The sequence below is a fragment of the Mobula birostris genome, chromosome 5 (genome assembly GCF_030028105.1).
Source record: "Mobula birostris isolate sMobBir1 chromosome 5, sMobBir1.hap1, whole genome shotgun sequence".
In the NCBI taxonomy this organism is placed as follows: Eukaryota; Metazoa; Chordata; class Chondrichthyes; order Myliobatiformes; family Myliobatidae; genus Mobula; species Mobula birostris.
Window position 1 is genome coordinate 91,479,075 of NC_092374.1, and position 25,983 is coordinate 91,505,057.

The window sequence follows — 25,983 nt, forward strand, 5'->3', positions numbered from 1 at the left end:
GGAAGCATCCACCTGCATCACTGTCGCTGTCACACCGATACTTTCACTAGTACAAAGGAAAACAATAACAGAATGCAGAATAAAGTTCAAAACAAGTTCAAAGTAAATTTATATCAAAGTACATACATGTCACTATATACTAGCCTGAGATTCGTTTTCTGACGGGCATTCACAGTACCTACAAAGAAACACCATAGAATCAGTAAAAGACCATGCACACCAAAAGACAGACAAACAGTATGCAAAAGACAACAAACTGCGGAAACGTAAGAAGAGAGTGAAAATAATAATAATAAATATCAAGAGCATAAGTTGTAGAGTCCTTGAAAGTGGGCCCATAGGGTATGGAACCATTTCAGTATTGGGTTGAGTGAAGTTATCCCTTCTGGTTCAGGAGCCTTATCCCATCAACAGTATTCTCCCATGGGAGAACAGTTTAACATTGAAATCTTCAAGGGGCATCAGTAGGGGGGATCAGACGAGGTGATGAGTAGGACATTATGTTGCAGTTGTGAAAGGGTACAATTGTATGAACTGAGATCAGAATTGATGGATGCGGGTTTGATTTCAACAAGCACTTGGATAGGAGGGGTATGGAGGGCTCTGGTCCAGGTGTTGATTGAGGGTGCTAGGCAGAGTAATAGTAGCAGGTGGGCCTATTCCTGTACTGTAGCACTCTATGACTTCACATTGCTGAGGCCACATTTGGAGTTTTGGTAACATTGGAAAATACTGCATACACAGAGTGCTGGAGGAACTCAGCAAGTTAGGTAGCATCTTTGGAAATCAATAAGTGGTCATCTTTTTGGGCCAAGATGCTTCTTCATGACTAAGAAGGAAGGGGGAATATACCAAAATAAAAAAGATATGGGGAAGAGAAAGAGGACATTTGGAAGGTGATAGGTGAAGGCTTTTTGGGGGATGCCTACCCTGAAGAAGTTTTAAGATTTTGTCCACCAGAACTACCTCTGTCTCTCATAATTTTCTGTCAGGTGCCTCAGCTACCTTTGCTCCTGGGAAAACAATCCAGCCTATCCAACTTAACCCCATAACTACCATCCTTCAGTTCAGGCAATCTCCTATGAATCTCCTCTGCACTCTCTTCATGGAAGTCACATCCTTCCACAATACTCCAAGTGTGGCCTAAACAATGTTTGGTGAAGTTGCAACATAACATGATGAAGGAGATTCAGGAGCCTCAGGTTCAGGAACAGTTATTACAAGATATGGAGAGTCTGTATAGAGATATAGATAGGTTAAGTGAATGGGTAAGGTTCTGGAAGATGGAATACAATGTTGGTAAATGTGAAGTCATCAACTTTGGAAGGAAAAATGAAAGAGCAGATTATTATTTAAATGGTATAAAATTGCAGCGTGCTGCTGTGCAGAGGGACTTGGGAGTTCTTGTCCATGAATAACAAAAGGCTGGTTTGCAGGTACAGCAGTCTGTCAAGAAGGTAAATAGAATATTGGCCTTCATTGCTAGAGGGATTGAATTTAAGAGCAGGGACGTTATGCTGCAACGGTACAGGGTACTGGTGACGCCACACATGGAGTACTGTGTGCAGTTCTGGTCTCCTTACTTGAGGAAGGATATACTGGCTTTGGAAGCGGTGCAGAGGAGGTTCACCAGGTTGATTCCAGAGATGAGGGGGTTAGAGTACGAGGAGAGATTGAGTCACCTGGGACTGTAGTCACTGGAAATCAGAAGAATGAGAAGAGGTCTTATAGAAACATATAAAATTATGATAGGGATAGATAAAATAGAGGTAGGAAAGTTGTTTCCACTGGTAGGTGAGACTAGAACTAGTGGATATAACTTCAAGATTCAGGGGAGTAGATTTAGGACAGAGATGGCAAGGAGATTTAGGACAGAGGTGGTGTGCAAAGGCAGTTGAAAATCTAGTCAAGAAGAAAAGATAAGCTTACAAAATATTTAAAAAACTAGGTAATGATAGAGATCTAGACGATTATAAGGCTAGCAAGAAGGAGTTTAAGAATGAAATTAGGACAGCCAGAAGGGGCCATGAGAAGGCCTTGGCAAGTAGGATCAAAGAAAACCCCAAGGCATTCTACAAGTATGTGAAGAGTAAGAGGATAAGATGTGAGAGAATAGGACCAATCAGGTGTGACAGTAGAAAAGTATGTATGGAACCGGAGGAGATGGCGGAGGTACTTAATGAATACTTTGCTTCAGTATTCGCTATAGAAAAGGATCTTGGCGATTGGAGGGATGGTTTACAGCAGAATGAAAAGTTTGAGCATATAGACATTAAGAAAGAGGATGTGCTGGAGCTTTTGGAAAGCATCAAGTTGGATAACTCTCCGGGACCAGACGAGGTGTATCCCAGGCTACTGTGGGAGGTGAGGGAGGATAGGGCAGTGAAGGTATATAGCAAGCTTGCTTTCATAGCTCAGGACATCAAATCTAAGAGCTGAAATGTTATATTTAGGCCTCACTTGTATTATAGTCACCACACTAGAGCACATGTTTAAGGGACATTTAAACAGACTCTTAAATCAGCAAGGTTTAGGAAATGATCTTATGTGAGTAAATAGGATTAATGTTGCTGAGCAAAGAAGATTGGATCTAGAGGGCCAAACCCCGTTTCTGTGTTATATAACACTCTGATACTCCACCTGTGATAGATGCCTTGGCTGTAAGCTCTGATGTTTCTGAGCATTTCCTCTTTGCTCCTTGCTTGTTGGCTGACATGAAACCCCATGAAGAAATGTGAAATAAAATTTGATCTAATGTTTTGCAGTTCTGATGTCCAAAATGTCTTCTAACCACAAGTTTTGAATTATAATTGTAACCGGGTGACCATTGGATCTTATTCAATATCGTTAAAAGTGTACTTAGGCATCCATCCAGGTAATAATAGTTGTCTGTGCCTTTAAGGGAGATGGTGATGTCATTACGCATGCGCGGGTTAGTGGGGAGACCATTTTGCTTTCTGCTGAAGACGTGGTAAGGTGTTGGAAGTGGGTTCCTCCCGCGGCTGGGCATGGTGAGGAAAGATTTCCTTGAGTGAAGAAATCAACGCTGGGCAGCATGGCTTATACCAAGTTCCTCACCATCCAAGTAGGATTGCGACTACCGTATTTGTACCATATTAGTTCCGGTATTTTTTACACTGCACGCGCAATTCTGTCCATACACAAGGGTGTGAATTGGAAGTTAAACTGAGATTGTAACGGCAAGAACAGGTTGTAAATTCGTTTATTTTGTTTCACAACCCTCTTCTGGCACTTAAACATCGAAAACTGATAAAGGAATTAAAACCCGTAAAAGTCTTTGTTGTTCTGAGCGTGTACTTTTCCCCAGGCTACATAATTACTGACATCTTTCCTGTAGACAGGTGATCAGAACTGCACACAATACTCCAAATTAGCCTCACCAGAGTCTCATATAACTTCAACATTACATCCCAGCTCCTTTACTCTGTACCTTGATTTATGAAGGGCAATGTGCCAAAAGCTCTCTTTATGACCCTGTCTACCCATGACGCCTCTTTCAAGGAATTATGAATCTGAATGTCCCATTCACTTTGTCTTTCACTGTATGTCTGATGCTGGTTTGTCCTCCCATAGTGCATTGTCTGCACTAAATTCCATCTGCCATTTTTCAGCCCATTTTCCCAACTGGTCCATAACATGCTGCAAGCATTGATAGCCTTCCTTGCTGTTCATTACACTCCCATTCTATTTAAGATCTCCCCACAAAATGGTGGAGTCAACCAGCATCAATCAAAAGGAATAAGCAGTCAAACTTTCTGGCTGAGACCCTTTATCAGGACAAAGGGTGAAGCATCTTGGCACAAAACTTTGTTTATTCCTTTCCATTGTTGCTGAATCAATTGGGATAACTTCTTTCAACTTAACTTGGCTCATCACTGAACTGTTCTCACAACCTATGGACTCACTTTCAGGGACTCCTCATCTCATTTTCTCAATATTTATTGCTTATTTATTCATTTTGTTTTCTCTTTTGTATTTGTAGTTTGTTGTCTTTTGCACATTAGTTGTTTGTCTGCCCTATTGGGTGCAGTCTTTCATTGATTCTATTATGGTTCTTGAATTTACAGAGTATGCCCATGTAGCCCCCCCGGCTACCCTCAGAGTCGCTCGGCTCGCTGTCGTCTAGGGAAACAGCCTCGGCCCCGCCAAACTGGGTACTTCGTTTGTGTGGATGCTGTGTGAGGTACCCCACCCCGCCCAAATAACAGACAATACACCAGATACGATTAAATGATTTACAGTTTATAGATATTACTGGAACTATATAATTAAAAGAGAATAAAATATAAAAGGAAAATAAAAGGCGCCACACTTATCAAAGTTCAATCTCTTCGTGCACAAAACCGTTGGAGCTCAAGGACCTTCTTCTTCACCCTGTGACCCCTCGGACCACCTCGACCGGCCGCCTGGGACCAACAACGGTGGTCGACCAGACGCTCCACACGAGTCCGTCTCCGTCTCCTCGCCGAACGTCCCGCTCGGGGTCCGACCCCGTTAGCGGACTCACAGCACCTGGTCCATCCTCTGTCTCGCTCTCCCGCCTTCTGCCCCAAAACCCCGCGCATACAGTATCTTCAAATACACCAAAACCATAACAACTATCCCAATTGGTTAATAGCACTCTCTTATCACACACTAAACCACAATAAGCTGCTAGCGCAAACTTTCTCAGCGTTAAAGCACAACAAAGCCGCATTCCACAGATAAACATAACAAAAACGCCATTTTAATTAACCTCCGCAGTAACATAAAAATCTGAATGTCCCCCCACCAAATAAAGTCATGTCCTCATGACTTCTAAATAACTCGCCACCCAGTCCTACAGACACACAACACACACATACACAGATACACACAGTGACAGTGCTCCCCAAACAGTGGACCTTACTCCCGTCCCACGGGCGCTAAATAGGCCAACCTATCTGGGAGCTTCTTAACCCTCTGAGACCTCCGTACCCCCTCACCTAAACCCACAAGGCTCAGACACTACTAGGGATACCTCGGGCCTGCTTGCCAACTCCTCTCTCACTCAGGCCACCACTACAGCTCGGAGCCCCCTGTCCCGTGGCGGAGTGTAGTCAAACTCCCCTCCCTGGGCTCTCGGTTTTCTGTTGACCTTAGTCAGAACACTTCCTTGATCTTCCCCAACTTGTAAATCTTCCAATCTATTCTGAATGGACGTCTTGAGTTTCTGCTGATCCCTTCGAAGGTGGGTCATTGTTTCTTCTCGCTGGATTAATTCGTCAGTATATGACCGCAGTGCGATGCAAATCCCCTCTCTTCCCTGTGTCTCATTCAGATTGACGACCTGGGTTTCCATCCCCGGTCCACCACCGTCTGTCCCAACACCAGGAAGTTCAACTGGTATGTCGGGTCATTTTCCTCACATTGCACCAAACTCCTCCGGCCAAAAACTCCTCCACATTTGACACTTCGCTTCGGTCGCCCGGGTTCAGCCACTCGCCTCGCCTCATAGTCCCCCCAGGCGAATCCAAGCTCTAGGCGGTCATCCGCATACGTCAAAACTCCACACACCTTCACTTCCCCCATGGTTTTCCTCATGCCCCGCGGGAAGGATGCAGGGGCTCCGAATATGCCCTTGGGCATCTTTTCGGATCGGAAGAATCCTAGGGAACTAGTAAAGGCCATCTTCGGATCAACAGCCGCACTCCTCAGGATCTGGCAACATCCACCCCTCAGATGCAGCACATTAAACCACGTCGCATCATCCACACACACGCTGCCTGCATCTTCCACGCCGCCAGGGTCCAGTTGCCGCGACCTCTCTCTCACTGAGGTGTCTTCAGCGGTCAACTCCCCTCCCTCGTGGTGGTTCGGAGCGTCTACTAAGAGGGTCTCACCCTCAGCTACTTTCCCCAAGCCGTACCACCGCTGGGTCTCATTTAAATTCGGTACTGGCTCAAGGCTGCTACACATGTCCTCAGAAGCAACTCGACACACTGGGTGCCCAGAAAATGCCTCCATGAACTCCAGGGTCATTAACCAATCATCATCTTCTGGATAACTACTGCCACTAGTACCCAAAGTCTCCGGTGCCCTTGTGGTTGTCAAGGATAAATGCTTCAGACACCGGTTGTAAAACGAACTGTAAAACAACTTGATCTGTGCCCCGGGGTCGAGGATAGCTTTAGCATCGCTTCCCTCTATCCATAACGACACCCTGGGGCGTGGCCCCTCTAAGTCTTCAGGAACAGGGTCTTTTCCTTGCGGAAGTTCAGTGGTACATTGCTGGGAACGTGCTTCCCCAGAGAACCCAAGCCGTTCCCCTCACTGGGCCTCCACTAAGTTTCCCGACACCTCTCTGATCAGCTGAACAACTGATCCCCTGAAATGATCCCCCTGGCACTACAAGCAATTTAGCCGCCCTCCTCGCCAGAGAAGACACACTGAAAACTTTCCCCCCTCTTTCAAATAACTGACAGCTGTCACTCCGGTGTAAGTGAACCTGACAGCTCTCACACCGTCACCAGCCCGCCTACTCAAACTTTCAACCAATCCCTGTCGCTCTCCCTCAACCAAGCACTGCCACTCATCTAACAACTGAGAGATCTGCTCCGCCCACGTCTCACACGTCTCCGCCCCTCCTGGGGTGGACACTATCCCCAGTGCCAGGCGGAGCCTGCCAGAGCTAGAACATTTATTCGCAGACTCTACCTCCAAATCAGACCACTCTTTCCTCTCTCTCCCAACTGCATGGACAGCCCCGAGTGCCACCTCTAACTCGTCAATGCCAGCCTGCTCGAACAAAGACCGCGCCCACAACACATACAGCAGTCACCAGCAAATAACCCACAGAGACACACATTACAGATTTAAACAGGGCACCCACACAGCATACCAGCAGACTCAATCCCGGACAAAGCCCCCACAATGTAGCCCCCCCGGCTACCCTCAGAGTCGCTCGGCTCGCTGTCGTCTAGGGAAACAGCCTCGGCCCCGCCAAACTGGGTACTTCGTTTGTGTGGATGCTGTGTGAGGTACCCCACCCCGCCCAAATAACAGACAATACACCAGATACGATTAAATGATTTACAGTTTATAGATATTACTGGAACTATATAATTAAAAGAGAATAAAATATAAAAGGAAAATAAAAGGCGCCACACTTATCAAAGTTCAATCTCTTCGTGCACAAAACCGTTGGAGCTCAAGGACCTTCTTCTTCACCCTGTGACCCCTCGGACCACCTCGACCGGCCGCCTGGGACCAACAACGGTGGTCGACCAGACGCTCCACACGAGTCCGTCTCCGTCTCCTCGCCGAACGTCCCGCTCGGGGTCCGACCCCGTTAGCGGACTCACAGCACCTGGTCCATCCTCTGTCTCGCTCTCCCGCCTTCTGCCCCAAAACCCCGCGCATACAGTATCTTCAAATACACCAAAACCATAACAACTATCCCAATTGGTTAATAGCACTCTCTTATCACACACTAAACCACAATAAGCTGCTAGCGCAAACTTTCTCAGCGTTAAAGCACAACAAAGCCGCATTCCACAGATAAACATAACAAAAACGCCATTTTAATTAACCTCCGCAGTAACATAAAAATCGAAACCCCCTTACACCCACAAGAAAACAAATTTCAGCGTTATATATAGTGGACTATATTGTGTATACTTTGAACTTTAATTTCCAGCGTGTACAATATCTCTTGTGTTTAAGATCTCCCTCATCTCTATGGCTCCATGCATAGATGACTGCACTGATCTTCAGAAGAACCATTTTGCTCCTTACTATTCTTTTGATCTTAATGTATCTGTAGAAGTCCTTGGGATTCTTCTTCACTTTCTCTGCTAGAACAACCTCATGTCTCCTGGTCTCTCTCTTCAGCACCCTCTTTCATTTCTTATACTCCTCAAGTGCCCCATTTGTTCCTTGCAGCCTATACTTACTAGGCATCTCCTTCTTCTTAACCAGGGCCTCAAAATATCTCTCAAAAACCAACATTTCCTAAACCCATTATCATTGCCTTTTATTTTGATAGGAACATGCTGTACAAACACTGTACTCTCAAAATTTCATTTTTGAAGGCCTCCCACTTAACAAACACACCCTTGATAGAAAACAACCTGTCCCAATCCACACCTGTCAGATCCTTTCTGATACCCTCAAAATTGGCCTTTCTCAATCTGAGGACCAGACCTATCCTTTTCCACAATTACCTTGGACTAATGAAATTCTGATCTAAAGTGTTCACCAACACACACTTCTGTCACCTGCCCTGTCTTGTTCCCGAATGGAAGAACCAATATCGTGCTCTCTAGTTATGACATCTAAATATTAAGGAAACTTTCCTGAAAACTTTTGGCATACTCTATCTTATCCAGTCCCTTCTCAGTATGAGAGTACCAATCAATATGTGGGAAATTAAAATCACTTACTACCACAACCTCATGTTTCTTACAACTGTGCGATCTCTCTACAAATTTACTCCTCCAAATCCCGCTGACTATTGGGTGGTCTAGAATATAATCCAATTAACATGGTCATCCCTTTTCTATTTCCCAGTTCCACCCATAGAACCTCAGAAAACGGGTTCTCCATCCTGTCCTGTCTGAGCACTGCCATAACATTTCCCCTGACTATTAATGCCACCCCTCCCCCTTTAATTCCTCCCACTCTATCACATCTAAAACAACAGAACCCCGAAACATTGAGCTGCCAGTCCTGCCCCTCCTGCAAGCAAGTCTCACTAATGGCTACAATATCATATTTCACATGCTGATGCATGCCCTAAGCTTACAGTACTTCTTGCATTGAAATAGATGCAACTCAGAATGTTATTCAGAAGAGTCCACAAATTTGGAGGACGTTTAGCGCTGCAGTGAGTCCGTCCAGAAGCCCAACAACTGGTCCCAAAACCGGCAGTGCGGGACTCTAGACTCCTGCACCTTCCACCCGCAAAAGAGACCGGTCAAATGCAAGCAGATGGCCTGAACACATGTTGGTTTTACACTCTCATCCTTGACGATTTTTTGATCTTGCTCGATACTAATAGGAGCGGAGTAATGGAACAGACCATGTGTTCTTGTTCCACCATTAGGAATCGACGCAAAATCTCATCCGCGCCGAAACCTGCAGGAGATCGGATAAGCGCCAGATCGTTCCGACGGCCAGAAAAAAAATACATTCTTAAAGGGGAAATTACAGGCCGCAATGGATCGCAGTTTGGAAGAAGAAGGAGGAGAAGAAGAATATTTAGACAACCAGTCCATGAGCTGCTCTAGCACTCTCACTCCCATCCCCTCCCCCAAGCTCTGGCTTAAATCACACGCCCCCCCCACCCCAGCCCACCACACCCCGGGAACAGCACCAGCATCACCGCCTGCTATGAAAGCGTCACTGCACAGGAGCGAAAGGAGGCTACGTGGGATGGAAGACGCAGTTAGCTCTATCATAGGCACAAGCTTCCTCACTATTGTGCATGTCTTCATAGGGCAGTGTCTCTCTCATCACCCAAGACATGGCGCCAAGTACCCCAAATCTTCCAAGGACTCCAACATCTTCCTAAGCACTAAATGGCCAATATTTTCCTTTTAGTTTGCCTCCCTCCTATCTTAAAGAGTGGAGTGACATTTGCAATTTTACAATTCTCTGGACCAATCCAGAATCTAGTGCTTCTTAAAAGATCATTACTAATGTCTCCACGATCTCTTCAGCTACCTCTTTCAGAAGCCTGGGGTAGATAGATAGATAGATAGACGGACATACTTTATTGATCCCGAGGGAAATTGGGTTTCTTTACAGCTGCACCAACCAAGAACAGAGTACAAACATAGCAATACAAAACCACAAACAATCAAATAATAATATGTAAACTATGCCAGACAAAAATAAGTCCAGGACCAGCCTATTGGCCCAGGGTGTCCAACCCTCCAAGGGAGGAATTGTAAAGTTTGATGGCCACAGGCAGGAATGACTTCCTATGACGCACAGTGCTGCATCCTGGTGGAATGAGTCTCTGGCTGAATGTACTCCTGTGCCCAACCGTGTAAATGATGTTACATGCCAACGTCGGGTTGGCAGAGGGAGGGATGTACACAACAACCTCAATTGCATGTGAGATTTCCCTTGGCAAGGTAGACCATCTGGTCGAGGTGACTTATCTATCTTCCCAAACACCTCCTTAGTAATAGCCAATACACTCACTTCTGACCACCGACATTCTCTAATTTCTGACATGGCACTTTGAATGCCCACAACTTGCTAAACCGCACAAATGTGCGAGGAAACCAGAGCACCCAGAGGAAACCCACTTCGTCATGGGGAAAACATACAATGTCCTGACAGAGCACATTCACACGAGTGCTGATACAAGAAACCAGCATCCATTATTAAGGACTCCATCATCAAGGCTATGCTTTCTTCTCACAGCTACCATCAGGTGGGGATTAGGGGACCCTGAGGTCCCACATCGCCAGGTTCAGGAACAGTTACTCTCCTTCAACCATCAGCTTCCTGAACCCATGTGCTCAACTTCACTCACCACTACTCTGAGCTGTTTCCATGACTACGGATGCACTTTCAACAATTCTTCACAATTCATGTTCTCAGTATTTTTTTTATTTGAACAATATGCCTTCTTTTGCACATTGGTTGTTTCCCGTCTTTGTTTATGTATCGCTTTTCATAACTTCTGTTGTATTTCTTTATTTTCCCATAAATACCTGCAAGAAAATGAGTTTCAAGATGGTATGGTGACATATATGCACTTTGATAATAAATTTTGCTCTGACTTTGACAGTGGCGGGAAATGAACCCCAATCACTAATTACAAAAAATATGCTGGTGAACGCAGCAGGCCAGGCAGCATCTCTCGGACGAGGTACAGTCGACGTTTCAGGCCGAGACCCTTACTCACGACGAACTGAAAGAAGAGTGTCTCTTCCTTCAGTTAGTCCTGACGAAGGGTCTCGGCCTGAAACGTCGACTGTACCTCGTCCGAGAGATGCTGCCTGGCCTGCTGCGTTCACCAGCACTTTTTGTGTGTGTTGCTTGAATTTCCAGCATCTGCAGATATCCTCGTGTTTGCCCAATCACTAATTGCTGTTTACCTGCCTTGAGGTGGGTTGGGTCAGGATTTGGGCCCCTGAACTCCTTGAATGGACTGGGTTGGGATTCATTCTCCTGAACCGGTAGGGATGTATTGGCATCTGAGCTCCTGAACCCTTGTGTTTGGTCGGGTCAGGGTTTAACCCCCTGAACTCTTGGGTTGGGTTGTTTGCAGCTTTAAAGTCCAGGTTAGGGAGTTAGGGAACCACCCAGTTAGGGAGTTCAACCAGAGTACAGAAGACAACCAACTGTGCAAATGCAAAAAGAAGAAATAATACTAATAAATAATTATTGAGAACAGGAGATGAAGGGTCCTTGGAAGCGAGTCCATACATTGTGCGAACATTTCAATGATGGGGCAAGTAGAGTGAAGGTATCCTCTTTGTTAGAGCCTGATGGTTGAGGGTTAATAACTGTTCCTGAACCCGCTAGTGTGAGTCCTGATGGCAGCAGCAAAAAGAGAGCACAGCCTGGGTGGTAGGGCTCCCTGATGATGAATGCAGCTTCCATGTGACAACGCTTCGTGTAGATGCTGGGGAGGGCCGTATCCACCATCTCTTGTCGGAGTTTCTGTTTAAGGGCATTGGTGTTTCCATGCCAGTCGTAATGCAGTCAGCTGATACACTCTCCATCACACATCTATAGAAGTTTGACAAAGTTCACACAGGAACACACAACCTCCAGAGTTCAGAATTCCTGGAGCTCAGAGGCAGTGGGCTATCTTCCTTCTCCCTCTCCCTTCTCCTACCCCTCCCACTTCCCCTCAACCTCTCCCCCTCTGCCCTTCTCCCTTTCCCGCTCCCCCTCCCCCTCCCTCTCCCCCTTCCTCCTTCCCTCCCTCCTCCTCTCCCTCTCCCACTCTCCCTGTCTCTGAGATTCTCTCTCTGTGTGTGTCTCTCTCTCTCATCCTCCCTGTCTCTGAGTCTCTCTCCGAGTTTTCCTTCTTCTCTCTCTCTGTCTGTCTGTCTCTCTAACTCTCAGGGTCGCTCTCTCTCTGAGTCATTCTCTCTGTAACACCCCCTCTCTCCGAGTGAGTCTCACTCTGTCTTCCTCTCTCTCTCTCACACACACACTCACTCCCTCTCTCTCCGCTTTCTCTCTCTGAGTATTTCTCCCCCTCTGTCTTCTCTCTCTGTGAACCTCTCTCACACCCTGTCTCTCCCTGAGTCTCTGCTTCTCTCTCTCCCCATCTGTCTCTCTCCCTGTCTTTCTTTCTCTCTCCGTTTCTCTCTCCCTCTCTCTGAGTATCCCTCCCTTACTGTCTCCCTGTCTCTATCCCTGTTTCTCTTTAAGTTTCCCCCTCTCTCTGCCTATCTCCTTCTCTCCATCTCTCTCCATCTCTCTCACTCTCTCCTTGAGTCTCTCTGTCTCTCTTCTCTCTCTCCCTTTCTCCCTTTGAGTTTCTTCCTCTCCCTCTCTGTCTGAGTCTTTCTCTCTCTCTCTCTCTCTCCCTGGGTCTCTCACCCTATCAAGTCACACAGGTTGAAGTGAACATGAATGGGATGGGGGTTGGATTTCAAATCAACTGCACAGAAACATCGCAATAAGCAGACTGGCAAAGTGATGGTAATTTATTATCAATGATTATCAATTTTATTTAGATTAGATTAGATTAGATTAGATTATGAGGACACACAGACCTCTTTTATTGTCATTTAATAATACATGCATTAAGAAATAATACAATTTGTTCCTCCAGAATGATATCACAGAAACACAAGACAAACCAAGACTAAATAAAACTGACATAAACCACATAATTATAACACATAGTTACAACAGTGCAAAGCAATACCGTAATTTGATGAAGAACAGACCACGGGCACGGTAAAAAAAAAGTCTCAAATCTCTCGAAAGTCCCATCATCTCACGCAGACAGTAGAAGGGAGAAATACTCCCTGCCATGAGCTTCCAGTGCCGCAAATTTGCCGATGCAGCACCCTGGAAGCACCTGACCACAGTCCGACTCTGAGTCCGTCCGAAAACTCCGAGCCTCCGACCAGCCCTCCGACACCGAGCACCAAGCACCATCTCTGCTGAGCGCTTCGACCCCAGCCCCAGCAACAGGCAATAGGCAAAGCCAAGGATTTGGGGCCTTCCCCTCCAGAGATTCTCAATCGCACAGTAGCAGCAACAGTGAAGCAGGCATTTCAGAAGTTTCTCCAGATGTTCCTCCATGCTTCTCACGTCTGTCTCCATCAAATCAGGATTGTGCAGGATTTAACAAATACGATATTATTTCGGAGCAGCCATGCACGCTGCGTCGCGCCGCCATCTTCTCCTCCCCTCCTCATACAAACAATTTTGTATGTTTGCCCATGCTGCTCATGCCATTGCATCAGTACACTGAGGCGGTACGAGGGAAAATAATAACAGAATATCGTCGGAGATAACTGCTGGAGGAACTCAATGGATCAGGCAGCATCTGTGGTGAGTCACGGGATATTTGTAGAGCGCTATGCAAGGAGCCAGAATACCCAACGGTGCTTGCCAGCCGCTGAATTAGTGTTTGCAATGAGTGGCTGTAAACCAGATGTGTGACTTCATGTGATAGCTCTGTTAAAGGTCAAAGGGCAACTTAAAAAGAAAACAATGTGTCCACTGGAAATGGCCAGGTGTCTCAGCAACACTTGTAAGGGCAACTAGGCAACAGGTCTTTGGTGAATGTCTAGAGTTGTTCCCTCTTTAACTCTCTGATAGTGGAAACACAAGTAGATTGAGTGATACAGAAGTTTTATAAGGCATTGGTCAGAATACATTTGGAGTATTGCGAACAGTGTTAGTCATAGTCATAGTCATAGTCATACTTTATTGATCCCGGGGGAAATTGGTTTTCATTACAGTTGCACCATAAATAAATAGTAATAGAGTCATAAATAGTTAAATAGTAATATGTAAATTATGCCAGTAAATTATGAAATAAGTCCAGGACCAGTCTATTGGCTCAGGGTGACTGACCCTCCAAGGGAGGATTTGTAAAGTTTGATGGCCACAGGCAGGAATGACTTCCTATGACGCTCTGTGTTGCATCTCGGTGGAATGAGTCTCTGGCTGAATGTACTCCTGTGCCCACCCAGTACATTATGTAGTGGATGGGAGACATTGTCCAAGAAGGCATGCAACTTAGACAGCATCCTCTTTTCAGACACCACGGTGAGAGAGTCCAGTTCCATCCCCACAACATCACTGGCCTTATGAATCAGTTTGTTGATTCTGTTGGTGTCTGCTACCCTCAGCCTGCTGCCCCAGCTCACAACAGCAAACATGATAGCACTGGCCACCACAGACTCGTAGAACATCCTCAGCATTGTCCAACAGATGTTAAAGGACCTCAGTCTCCTCAGGAAATAGAGACGGCTCTGACCCTTCTTGTAGACAGCCTCAGTGTTCTTTGACCAGTCCAGTTTATTGTCAATTCGTATCCCCACGTATTTGTAATCCTCCACCATGTCCACACTGACCCCCTGGATGAAAACAGGGGTCACCGGTACCTTAGCCCTCCTCAGGTCTACCACCAGCTCCTTAGTCTTTTTAGGCCCCTTATCCAAGGAAAGATGTGCTGGCATTGGAGACAGACAAAAGAATGAGCCAAGAAAATGATTCCTGGAATGCATGAGGAGCACTTGATGGCTCTGTGCCTGTACTCACTGGAGTTTAGAGGAATGAAGGGGCATCACATTGAAACCTGTCAAATATTGAAAGGCCTAGACAGAGTGGATGTGGTGAGGACATTTCCTATAGTAGGTGAGCCAGACCCTCAGAATACAGGGATGTCCCTTTAGAATGGAGATGAGGAGGAATTTCTAGAGCCGTGGGGGTTGGGGGGTGAATCAATAGAATTGATTGCCACAGATGGTCATGTGGGCCAAGTGGTTTGGATATATTTAAAGTGGAGATGAGAGGTTCTTCATCTTTAAGGGTATCACAGTACCTGGGTTGAGAGGAATGAAAATCAGCCATAATGGAATGGTGGAGCACACACAATGGGTTGAATGGCCTAAATCTGTTCCTATGTCTTTTGGTTATATGGAGTGGTAAAGGGGGCAGATGGCGTTCTTGCCATCATCACAAGAGACAGGGATTATAGGTGTCATGAAGTCAGTATACATTCGCCTAAAACCCTGGTGGGCTGCACTTGGAGAATTGTGCATAGTTCTGTTCACCCCATTCTTGAGCACTGCAGGCTGAGGGGAGTCCTGATAGAAGTTGATAACTTTATTAGAGACATGGATAAGATAGACAATCAGAATCTTTCTCTCTCCGCCACATACAGTAAATACTAGAGTGCCTGGGGAGAGGAGGAAAGTATAAAGGAGATGTGTGGGGCAAGCTTCTTTCTACACATAGTGAGTGGTGGGTGCCTGGTGTGGGGCACCAGGGTGGTGTGGGAATCGGATGCAATAGTGAAAGGGGCTGTCACATGAACCTGATTACAGAGGGCTAGGTATGTACAGGCAGAAGAGTTGAATTTTGCATCACTTAGAGCACAGCCATGGTGGGCTGAAGGGCTTGTCCCGTACTGTTGCATTCTATGCCCTAGGTTCCCCGTTGTTTGGCAGATTTGATCAGTGCTTGCTTCTTCTGCAGTAGGCTGAGGTAATACTTCTCCAGCAGGACCGCCCTCTTGCAGAGCTCGTGGGTGGGGCCTGTCTGGTCCTTTCTGAGATTGTAGTCCACAAAGCGGGCTTTCCTGAAGATGTGAGTCCTGTTTACCGTCGGCACAGCACTGGTATCCTCCTTCCCTCGGAGGCAGGTGACCCAGAGTTGGTGGTGGAGTTTCTGGAGGCAGAAGACGTCTCGCTGCATCCTGGCCACTCTGTCCGTAGTGGGCAACCCGCTGCCAGAAGGAGGAGTTGAAGTGACGGTCGAGGATCCAGCCTAAGGAGTTCCACTCCTGGAGCTTAGACGAAGTGGTGGGAGGCAGCCCGCTGACTGAGGAGCTCTGTGGAACATTGAGCTTAATATAAACCATGTCCTCCATCTGCCAACACAGAGCCTCCCGGAGCAGGACCAGCAACTCGTTGAAGTACTCAGCCAGCATCACAAGGTGAAAGGTCCGCTCCAGCTCCAGCAGGGTGTTATTGACATAGTCTGGGTCGTCCTGTGCATTGGGATCCTGTCCCAGGTCGAACCACATCAGGTTGCGGGCGTAGTGGTCTTTGGTTCTGGAGAGCTTATAGAAAGTGTCTGGCCTCGACAGGAGCCGGTCCAGGCTCTTTGCCTCCCTGAAGGCAGGCGTCATGGTGTGAAAGTAGGAGCAGGCTGATTCGGCCAGCTTGTTGGGGTTCCGGAGGATGGTGAAGTAGGAGGATTGTCTTGGCATCACCTTCTTCACCTGGCGGAAAGAAACTGAACGTCAGCATAGACAGAACACGGAACAGAACAGTCACAAAGCATAAGGGATGGATTGAGAGATACAACCATGACTACAGCACGGCCACCCTATACAAACTGATCACCAAGCTTCAGGACCAGGTTCTAGGGGCACAACGACGCCAATGTACAGACACAGAGTCAAAGAGACAGGCCCAACTTTACCCACTATTTCTGGGAGTTCATTGCAAGTACGTGACACCATCTATGTGAAGGAACTGCCCCGATATCCCTATTAAACCTCTCAACTCCGAACTTAAATTTATGGCCTCTTTCCCTGGCAACCTCCTTGGAAATAGTTCCTGCATTCTTCTGTCACTCTTATGTCCTTACTCTTACTGTCCTCTTCGATCAGATTCCTTCCTCACCTGCCCTTTTATCTTTCCTACCAGCCTGGCTTCACCCATTACCTTCTCACTATCTTCCTTCTCCTCCCCTCTCCCCTCCTTTTTATTCTGGCATCTTCACCCTTCCTTCCCAGCCCTGAAGAAGGGTCCCTGCCTGGAACGCAGCTGTTCGTTCATTTCCAAGGATGCAGGCTGACCTGCTGAGATCCCCCAGCACTTTGTGTGAGTTGTTAATGGGACAGGTCATAGCAAGAATGGCCAGACTGGTTCAATCTGACAGGATGGCGAGGGTAACTCAGATAACCACATGCTACAACAGTGGTGTGCACAAGAGCATCCCTGAACACACGACACGTCAAACCTTGATGGGCTACATCAGCAGAAGTCAACACCGGGTAGCCATTCTGTTCTTAGCAAAGTGACAACTGGGTGTATATTCTGTGTCATATCTGTACCTACACACCTGTGATGCTGCTGAAAGCAAGTTTTTCCACTGGATCAAGACCTCGATCGACATGACAATAAACTCAACCTGTCCTGAGATTCAGCGACAAGCACGATGTTTGGGAGACATTTCAACAGGAGCAAATAGTTAAGACTTAGAAGGACTGAATGCAGGGTGGTAAGATTGATGTAGGTGTGCTAATTGGTTACCATGGCCACTTTGGGCAGTAGGCCATGCTTCTGTACTGTACAATCCCATAAATGTCATGAAGGGACAGGACTGTGAGCTATTCATTGATAGCATAGGGTGTGTTCATCAAAGTATTCAACACTACCTCAGGCAAATTGAACTTCATGTGATTACAGAGAATGTTATATTCCTTGCTGGAGTTCTTGTCAAAGTCCTTGACGTATGTGGCTTTGAAGAGCTTGGGACATCCCAAGTGGTTGTAGAAGGGCAGGGCTAACGTCATGTTCCTGGCCTCTCCATATCGATACAGGATGTTGAGAACTGTGCTACTGGCGGCCTTGTGTATTTTCAGGAACACCAGGTGTTTCCTGGGTATACAGAGTACATCCCGGGACATTCCGTATCTGTGTGCAACAGTGAAAGTCAGAGGCAAAGTCAAGGGTAGTGTAGCAAAAACTGCAATGTCTTACACCGCGAGTCTCCAACATTGACTCAAAGTACATAAGTACTACCATGAGATTCACTTTCCTGCAGATATTTACATTCGAACAGAGAAATACAACAGAATCAATGAGAAATTAACTCATGGTTAGGACATATTCTGGAATGTGGCTATATGGCAAATGTTAACCTCAGCAACTAATGTTTACACCTGAATGTGGATTGCAGATTACATTTTAAATGCAGCCCTCTTCAATAATTTCCTGACTCTGTGCACAGTTAATTGAAAAAACAATGTCGATGAACATTACAGATTTTAGGTGTCTGGAATGCGGTCGCGAAGAAGTAGCTAAGAAACTAATGTGCAAGTCAAAGGAAGCATTGTAGATACATTGTAAATATAGAATTGTCCTTTAACCTTTCACAAATAAAATGTCATGTAATATTCGGTTAAAGATGCCTCTTCCACCAGTCTTATTTTGTTAAATAAAAGATTACCTTATATCTACTAGCTGTGTGTCTCCGATAACTTTATTCACAGTGCAACATTCACAAAGAGTGACTAACAACTATCCTAGAGAGTCAAAGATCAGAGGGCAGAGACCATAAGACATATAGTGAGAGCAGTAGCCCATTTGCCTCATGGAGTCTGCTCCAGCATTCGATCATGGTTGATTTATTTTACCTTTCATACCTATTAAAGAAACTATCAAATCCCCTTTAAGACCATAAGATATAGGAGCAGAAGTAGGCCATTCAGCCCATTGAGCCCTCTTCGCTATTCAATCATGGGCTGATTCAATCCTTCCAGTCATCTTCAGTCCCCTGCCTTCTCCCCATACCCTTTGATGCCCTGGCTAATCAAGAACCTTTCTATCTCTGACTTAAATGCACCCAGTGACTTGGCCTCCACAGTCGCTCGTGGCACCAAGTTTCAGATTTACCACCCTCTGACTAAAGAAATTTCTCTGCATCTCTGTTCTACATGGATGTCCTTCAATCTTGAAGTCATGCCCTTTTGTCCTAGACTCCCCTACCATGGGAAATAACTTTGCCATATATAATATGTTCAGGCCTTTTAACATTCTGAATGTTTCTATGAGATCCCCCCTCATTCTCCTGAACTCCAGGGAATACACCATAAGAGCTGCCAGATGTTCCTCATATGGTAACCCTTTCATTCCTGGAATCATTCTCGTGAATCTTCCCTGAACCTTCTCCAATGTCAATATATCCTTTCTAAAATAAGGAGCCCAAAACTGCAGATAATACTCTAAATGTGGTCCTACAAGTGCCTTACAGAGTCTCAACATCACATCCCTGCTCTTATATGCTGTACCTCTAGAAATGAATGCCAACATTGCATTCTGCTTCTTCACCACCGACCCAACCTAGAGGTTAACCTTTAGGGTATCCTGAACAAGGACTCCCAAGTCCCTTTGCATCTCTGTATTTTGAATTCTCTCCCCATCTAAATAATAGTCTACATGTTTATTTCTTCCACCTAAGTGCTTGACCATACACTTTTCAACATTGTATTTCGTTTGCCACTTCTTTGCCCATTCCCCTGAACTATCTAAGTCTCTCTGCAGGCTCTCTATTTCCTCAACACTATCCACTTCTCCACCTATCTTTGCACCATCAGCAAATTTAGCCACAAATCCATTAATCCCATACATCATAAAAAGCAGCAGTCCTAACACCGACCCCTGTGGAACTCCACTGGTAGCCGGCTGCCAGCCAGAATAGGACCCCTTTATTCTCAGTTTCTTTTTTCTGCCAATCAGCCAATGCTCCACACACGCTAGTAACTCCCTGTAATTCCATGGGCTGTTATCTTGCTAAGCAGCCTCATGTGCGGCACCTTGTCAAAGGCCTTCTGAAAATCCAAGTACACCACATCTACTGCATTTCCTTTGTCTATCCTGCTTGTAGTTTTTTCAAAAAAATTGCAGTAGGTTGGTTAGGCATGATTTTCCTTTCAGGAAACCATGCTGGCTTTGGCCTCTCTTGTCAATATACAAGGGCCCAAAATAGGGTAAAATTGATAAACAGAGGTGAAGTGGGAAAAAAAGTGTGGATAGGTCGGAGGGAGGATGTGGTGGTTGGAGAGGAGATGTGTGGAAAGATACACCAGGATGGAACTGAGAGATAGAAGTTCATGTTGTCAGTCTCTGTAACTGTCTCCACCAAACACACTGAGGAATCTGCTCAGGTATAAAATAAAAACGTAATCCAAATCAGCTCCAACCAGACCTAATCAGAAACCAACCAATCCTAATCTGTTCTGACCATAGGCAATCACAATCCAACCAATCCAAGTTTGGTTTGACCATGGCCAATTCCATTCCAAACAACTCAACCGGACCACAGCCAATCCCAATCAAAACATAGCCAATTTCAATTCCATCACGACTAATCCCAACCAGACTTGACTTAAGACCATAAGACACAGGAGCAGAATTAGACCATCTGGCCCATCAGGTCTGCTCCACCATTCAATCATGATCTTTTTTCTCTATCTCCTCCTCAACCCCAGTTCCTGACGTTCTCCCTGTAACCTTTGATGTCATTTCCAATCAAGAACCTATCAATCTTTGCCTTAAAGAAACCCAATGGCCTGGCCTCCATAGCTGCATGTGGCAACAAATTCCACAAATTCACCACCCTTTAGCTAAATAAATTTTTCCACATCTTTGTTTTGAAAGGGCGCCCCTCTATCCTGAGGCTGTGCCCTCTTGTCCTAGACTCTCCCACCATGGGAAACATCCTTTCCACATCTACTCTGTCTAGGCCTTTCAACATTTGAAAGGTTTCAATAAGATCCACCCCCCCCTCCAACCTACTGCATTCCAGCGAGTACAGACCCAGAGCTATCAAACTTTCCTAGTATGATAATCCTTTCATTTCTGGAATTATCCTTGTGACCCTCCTCTGGACCCTCTCCAATGCCAGCACATCTTTTCTGAGATGAGGAGCCTAAAACTGTTCACAATAGGCCTCACCAGTGCCTTATAATGTATCAGCATCACAACCCTGCTCTTATATTCTAGACCTCTTGAAATTAATTCAAACATGACATTTGCCTTCCTCACCACCGACTCAGCCTGCAAGTTAACCTTCAGGGAGTCCTGCACAAGAACTCCCAAGACTCTCTGCTTCTCAGGTTTCTGGATTTTCTCCCCGTTTAGTAAATAGTCCGCACATTTATTTCTACTACCAAAGTGCATGACCATGCATTTTCCAACATTGTATTTCATTTGCCACTTTTTTGCCCATTCTCCTAATCTGTCTAAATTGATCTGCATACTACCTGTTTCCTCAATACTACCTGTCCCTCCACCAATCTTTGTATCACCTGCAAACTTGCAACAAAGCCATCTATTCCATCATCTAAATCATTTATATACAGCTTAAAAAGAAGTGGTCCCAATACCAACCCCTGTGGAACACCACTAGTCACTGACAGCCAACCAGTAAAGGATCCTTTCATTCCCACTCGCTGCCTCCTGCCAATCAGCCAATGCTCTAATCATGTTAGTAACTTTCCTGTAATACCATGGGCTCTTAACTTGGTGAAGTCCAAATATACAATATCCACTGCATCCCTTTATCTATCCCACATGTAATCTCCTCAAAGAATTCCAACTAGTTTGTCAGGCAGGATTTTCCCTGAAGGAAACCATGCTGACTTTGTACTATCTTGTCCTATGTCATCAAGTACTCCATCACCTCACCCTTAACAATTGACTCCAACATCTTCCCAACCACTGAGGTCAGGCTAATTGATCTATAATTTCCTTTCTGCTGCCTTCCTCCTTTCTTAAACAGTGGAGTGACATTTGCAATTTTCCAGTCCTCTGGCACAATGCCAGAGTCCAATGATTTTTGAAAGATCATTTCTAGTGCCACCACAATCTCTAACGCTACCTCTCTCAGAACTCTAGGGTGCAGCTCCTCTGGTCCGGGTGACTTATGTACCATTAGGTCTTTCAGCTTTTTGAGCACCTTCTCCCTTGTAACAGTAACTGCACTCACTTCTCTTCCTTCACACACTACAACATCAGGCATACTGCTAGTGTCTTCCACAGTGAAGACTGATGCAAAATACTCATTTAGTCATCAGCCTTCTCCTTGTCCCTCGTTATTGTTTCTCCTGCCTCATTTTCTAGTGGTTGTACATGCACTCTCATTTCTCTTTTATTTTTAACATAACTTGAAAAAATCTTTTACTGTCCACTTTGATATTATTTGCTAGCTTGCTTTCATATTTCATCCTTCCCCTTCTAATGACTTTTTAGTTGCCCTCCGTAGCTTTTTAAAACATCCCCATCCTTTATCATCCCACTAAGTTTTGCTTTGTTGTATGCCCTTTCTATTGCTTTTACAGTAGCTTTGACTTCCCTTGTCAGCCACAGTTCTACTATTTTACCATTTGAGCACTACTTCATTTTTGGAATAAACATGTCCTGCACCTTTCTCATTTTTCCCAGAAACGCACGCCATTTCTGCTTTGTTGACATCCATGCCAGCAGTTCCTTCCAATTTACTTTGGACAACTCCTCTCTCATACCGCTGTAATCTCCCTTACTCCACTGAAATACTGCTACATCAGACTTTACTTTCTCCCTATCAAATTTCAAGTTGAACTCAATCATATTGTGATCACTGGTTCCTAAGGGTTCTTGTACCTTCAGCTCCCTAATCGCCTGCAGTTCATTACTTCCAAACCAGAATAGCTGATCCCCTAGTAGGCTGAATGACTAACTTTTCGAAAAAGCCATCTCTTAGGCAGTCAACAAACTCATTCTCTTAAGATCCATTACCAACCTGATATTCCCAATCGACCTGCATATTAAAATCTCCCATGGCTACCATAACATTGCCCTTTTGACTTGCCTTTTCTATTTCCTGTTGTAACCTGTGGTCCACCTCCCAGCCACTGTTGGGAGGCCAGGCCTGTATATAACTGCCATCAATGTCCTTTTACCCTTGCAGTTTCTTAAGTAAACCCACAAGGATTCAACATCTTCCAATCCTAAATTAGGAAAAGGGGAAGTTCAACGAGACCGAGGTGTCCTTGTTCATCAGTCACTGAAAGTAAGCATGCAGGTACAGCAGGCTGTGAAGAAAGCTAATGGCATGCTGGCCTTCATAACAAGGGGAGTTGAGTATAGGAGCAAAGAGGTCCTTCTGCAGTTGTACAGGGCCCTGGTGAGACCACACCTGGAATATTGTGTACAGTTTTGGTCTCCAAATTTGAGGAAGGACATTCCAGCTATTGAGGGAGTGCAGCGGAGGTTCACGCGGTTAATTCCCAGCATGGCGGGACTGTCATATGTTGAAAGATTGGAGTGACTGGGGTTGTATATACTGGAATTTAGAAGGATGAGAGGGGATCTGATTGAAACATATAAGATTATTAAGGGATTGGACAAGCTCAAGGCAGGAAACATGTTCCAGATGTTGGGGGAATCCAGAACCAGAGGCCATAGTTTAAGAATAAGGGGTAGACAATTTAGAACGGAGTTGAGGAAAAACTTTTTCACACAAAGGGTTGTGGTTCTGTGGAATGCTTTGCCTCTGTCATGGTCCGGTCCGTGAAGTCCGTATTCCGGTTCACAGTCCGGTCCATCGACCCTTGCTCCAGGTTTTCCTGTCCACCCTGTTTCTGTTCTTGTTGAGCTCTAATTGAGGCAGCTGATGCTCATTGGGGCTGGCTGTATAAATACCTTCAGAGACCAGGACATGGCTGCTGGATTGTTCTTGTCCTTACTCCTTGTATCCATTCCTCGCCTTCTGCTTCCTCGCCTGCAGCCCTGCCTTGTCTTGCTGGTAACTCTCGCCTCGCCTTGCCTTGCTAGAAGCCTTGCCTTGACTTACCGGTAAATCTCACCTCACCAGAAGTTCTCATCTTGCCTTGCATTACCTGAAGCCTTGCCTTGACTTGCTGGTAACACTCGCCTCATCTCGTCTAGAGTCTTGTCCTGGAGCCACCCTGTACCTACCCCACTTCCTGTCCCTTGCCTCCGCCCAGGTAAGCCAGGCCGTCTGGCCGTTACCTTTTGTTGGTTCTGTCCCTTCCTGTCCCTTGCCTCCGTCGGGTAAGCCAGGCCGTCTTGCCATTACCTGTGGTTGGTTCTGGCCCTTCTTGTTCCATGCCTCCGTTGGATGGTGATCCGCACCCTGCCCAGGAGGAACCTGCCTAGCCTCAAACCTGAAGACTCCAGCCTCCTGCCTCCTGCCAAGCCTCGCCTCTAGCCTCAAGCCTGAAGACTCCAGCCTCCTGCCTCCTGCCAAGCATCGCCTCTAGCCTCAAACCTGAAGACTACAGCCTCCTGCCAAGTCTCGTCTCTAGCCTCAAGCCTCAAGCCTGAAGACTTCAGCCTCCTGCCAAGCCTCACCTCTATCCTCAAGCCTGAAGACTTCAGCCTCCTGCGAGGCCTCACCTCTAGCCTCTGGCCTCAAGCCTGAAGACCCAAGCCTCCTGCCTCCTACTAAACCTTGTCTCTAGCCTCAAGCCTCTAGCCTGAAGAACCCAGCTTCCTAACCCCTGTCAAGCCTCCCCTTTAGCCTCAAGCCTGAAGATTCCAGCCTCCTGCCTCCTGCCAAGCCTCGCCTCTAGACTCAAGCCTCAAGCCTGAAGACCCAAGCCTGCTGCCTCCTGCCAAGCCTCGCCTCTAGCCTCTAGCCTCAAGCCTGAAGACCCAAGCCTGCTGCCTCCTGCCAAGGCTCGTCTCTAGCCTCTAGACTCAAGACTGAAGACTCCAGCCTCCTGCCTCCTGCAAAGCCTCATCTCTAGCCTCTAGCCTCAAGCCTGAAGACTCCAGCCTCCTGCCTCCTGACAAGCCACGCCTCTAGCCTCTAGCCTCAACCCTCAAGCCTGAATACTCCAGCCTCCTGCCTCCTGCCAAGCCTCGTCTCTAACCTCAAGCCTGAAGACTCCTGCCTCCTGCCAAGCCTCACCTCCAGCCTCAAGCCTGAAGACTCCAGCCTCCTGCCTCCTGCCGAGCCTCGCCTCTATCCTCAAGCCTCAACCCTGAAGACTCCAGCCTCCTGCCTCGTGCCAAGGCTAGTCTCTAACCTCTAGACTCAAGACTGAAGACTCCAGCCTCTTGCCTCCAGCCAAGCCTCATCTCTAGCCTCTAGCCTCAAGCCTGAAGACTCCAGCCTCCTGCGTCTTGCCAAGCCTCGCCTCTAGCCTCAAGCCTCAAGCCTGAAGACTCCAGCCTCCTGCCTCCTGCCAAACATCGCCTCTAGCCTCAAGCCTCAATCCTGAAGACTCCAGCCTCCTGCCTCCTTACAAACCTCGCCTCTAGCCTCAAGGCTCAAGCCTGAAGTCCCCAGCCTCCGGCCTCCTGCCAAGCCTCGTCTCTAGCCTTTAGCCTCAAGCCTGAAGACTCCATCCTCCTGCCTCCTGCCAAGCCACGCCTCTAGCCTCAAGCCTGAAGACTCCAGCCTCCTGCCTCCTGCCAAGACTCGCCTCAAGTCTCCATCCTCTAACCTCAAGCCTTAAGACCCAAGCCTCCTGCCTCCTGCCAGGGCTCGTCTCTACCCTCTAGCATCAAGACTGAAGACTCCATCTTTCTGCCCCCTGCCAAGCCTCGTCTCTAGCCTTTAGCCTCAAACCTTAAGACCCCAGCCTCCTACCTCCTGCCAAGCCTCGTCTCTAGCCTTTAGCCTCAATCCGAATACTCCAGCCTCCTGCCTCCTGCCAAGCCTCGTCTCTAGCCTCAAGCCTGAAGACTCCAGCCTCCTGCCTCCTGCCAAGAATCGCCTCTAGCCTCAAGCCTGAAGACTCCAGCATCCTGCCTCCTTCCAAGCCTCGCCTCTATCCTCAAGCTTCAACCTTGAAGACTCCAGCCTCCTGCCTACTGCCAAGCCTCACCCCTAGACTCAAGCCTCAAGCCTGAAGACTACAGCTTCCTGCCTCCTGCCAAGCCTCGCCTCTAGCCTCAAGCCTCAAGCCTAAAGACTCCAGCCTCCTGCCTCCTGCCAAGCCTCACCTCTGGCCACAAGCCTGAAGACTTTAGCCTCCTGCCTCCTGCCAAGCCTCGCCTCTAGACTCAAGCCTGAAGACCTCAGCCTCCTGCC

The 25,983-nt window shown here is 46.7% G+C and overlaps 1 protein-coding gene across 1 annotated transcript; it reads right to left on the reverse strand.

Annotated features, from left to right (window-relative positions):
* Positions 1-8,992: 8,992 nt before the first annotated feature.
* LOC140198378 (galactose-3-O-sulfotransferase 2-like) lies at positions 8,993-17,845 on the reverse strand. The gene is made up of 3 exons (XM_072259473.1): positions 17,594-17,845; positions 15,808-16,429; positions 8,993-9,117 (listed from the first exon to the last, which is right to left on the reverse strand). Exons 1-3 carry the CDS (start codon positions 17,843-17,845, stop codon positions 8,993-8,995), a joined length of 999 nt encoding a protein of 332 aa, XP_072115574.1.
* Positions 17,846-25,983: the final 8,138 nt, after the last annotated feature.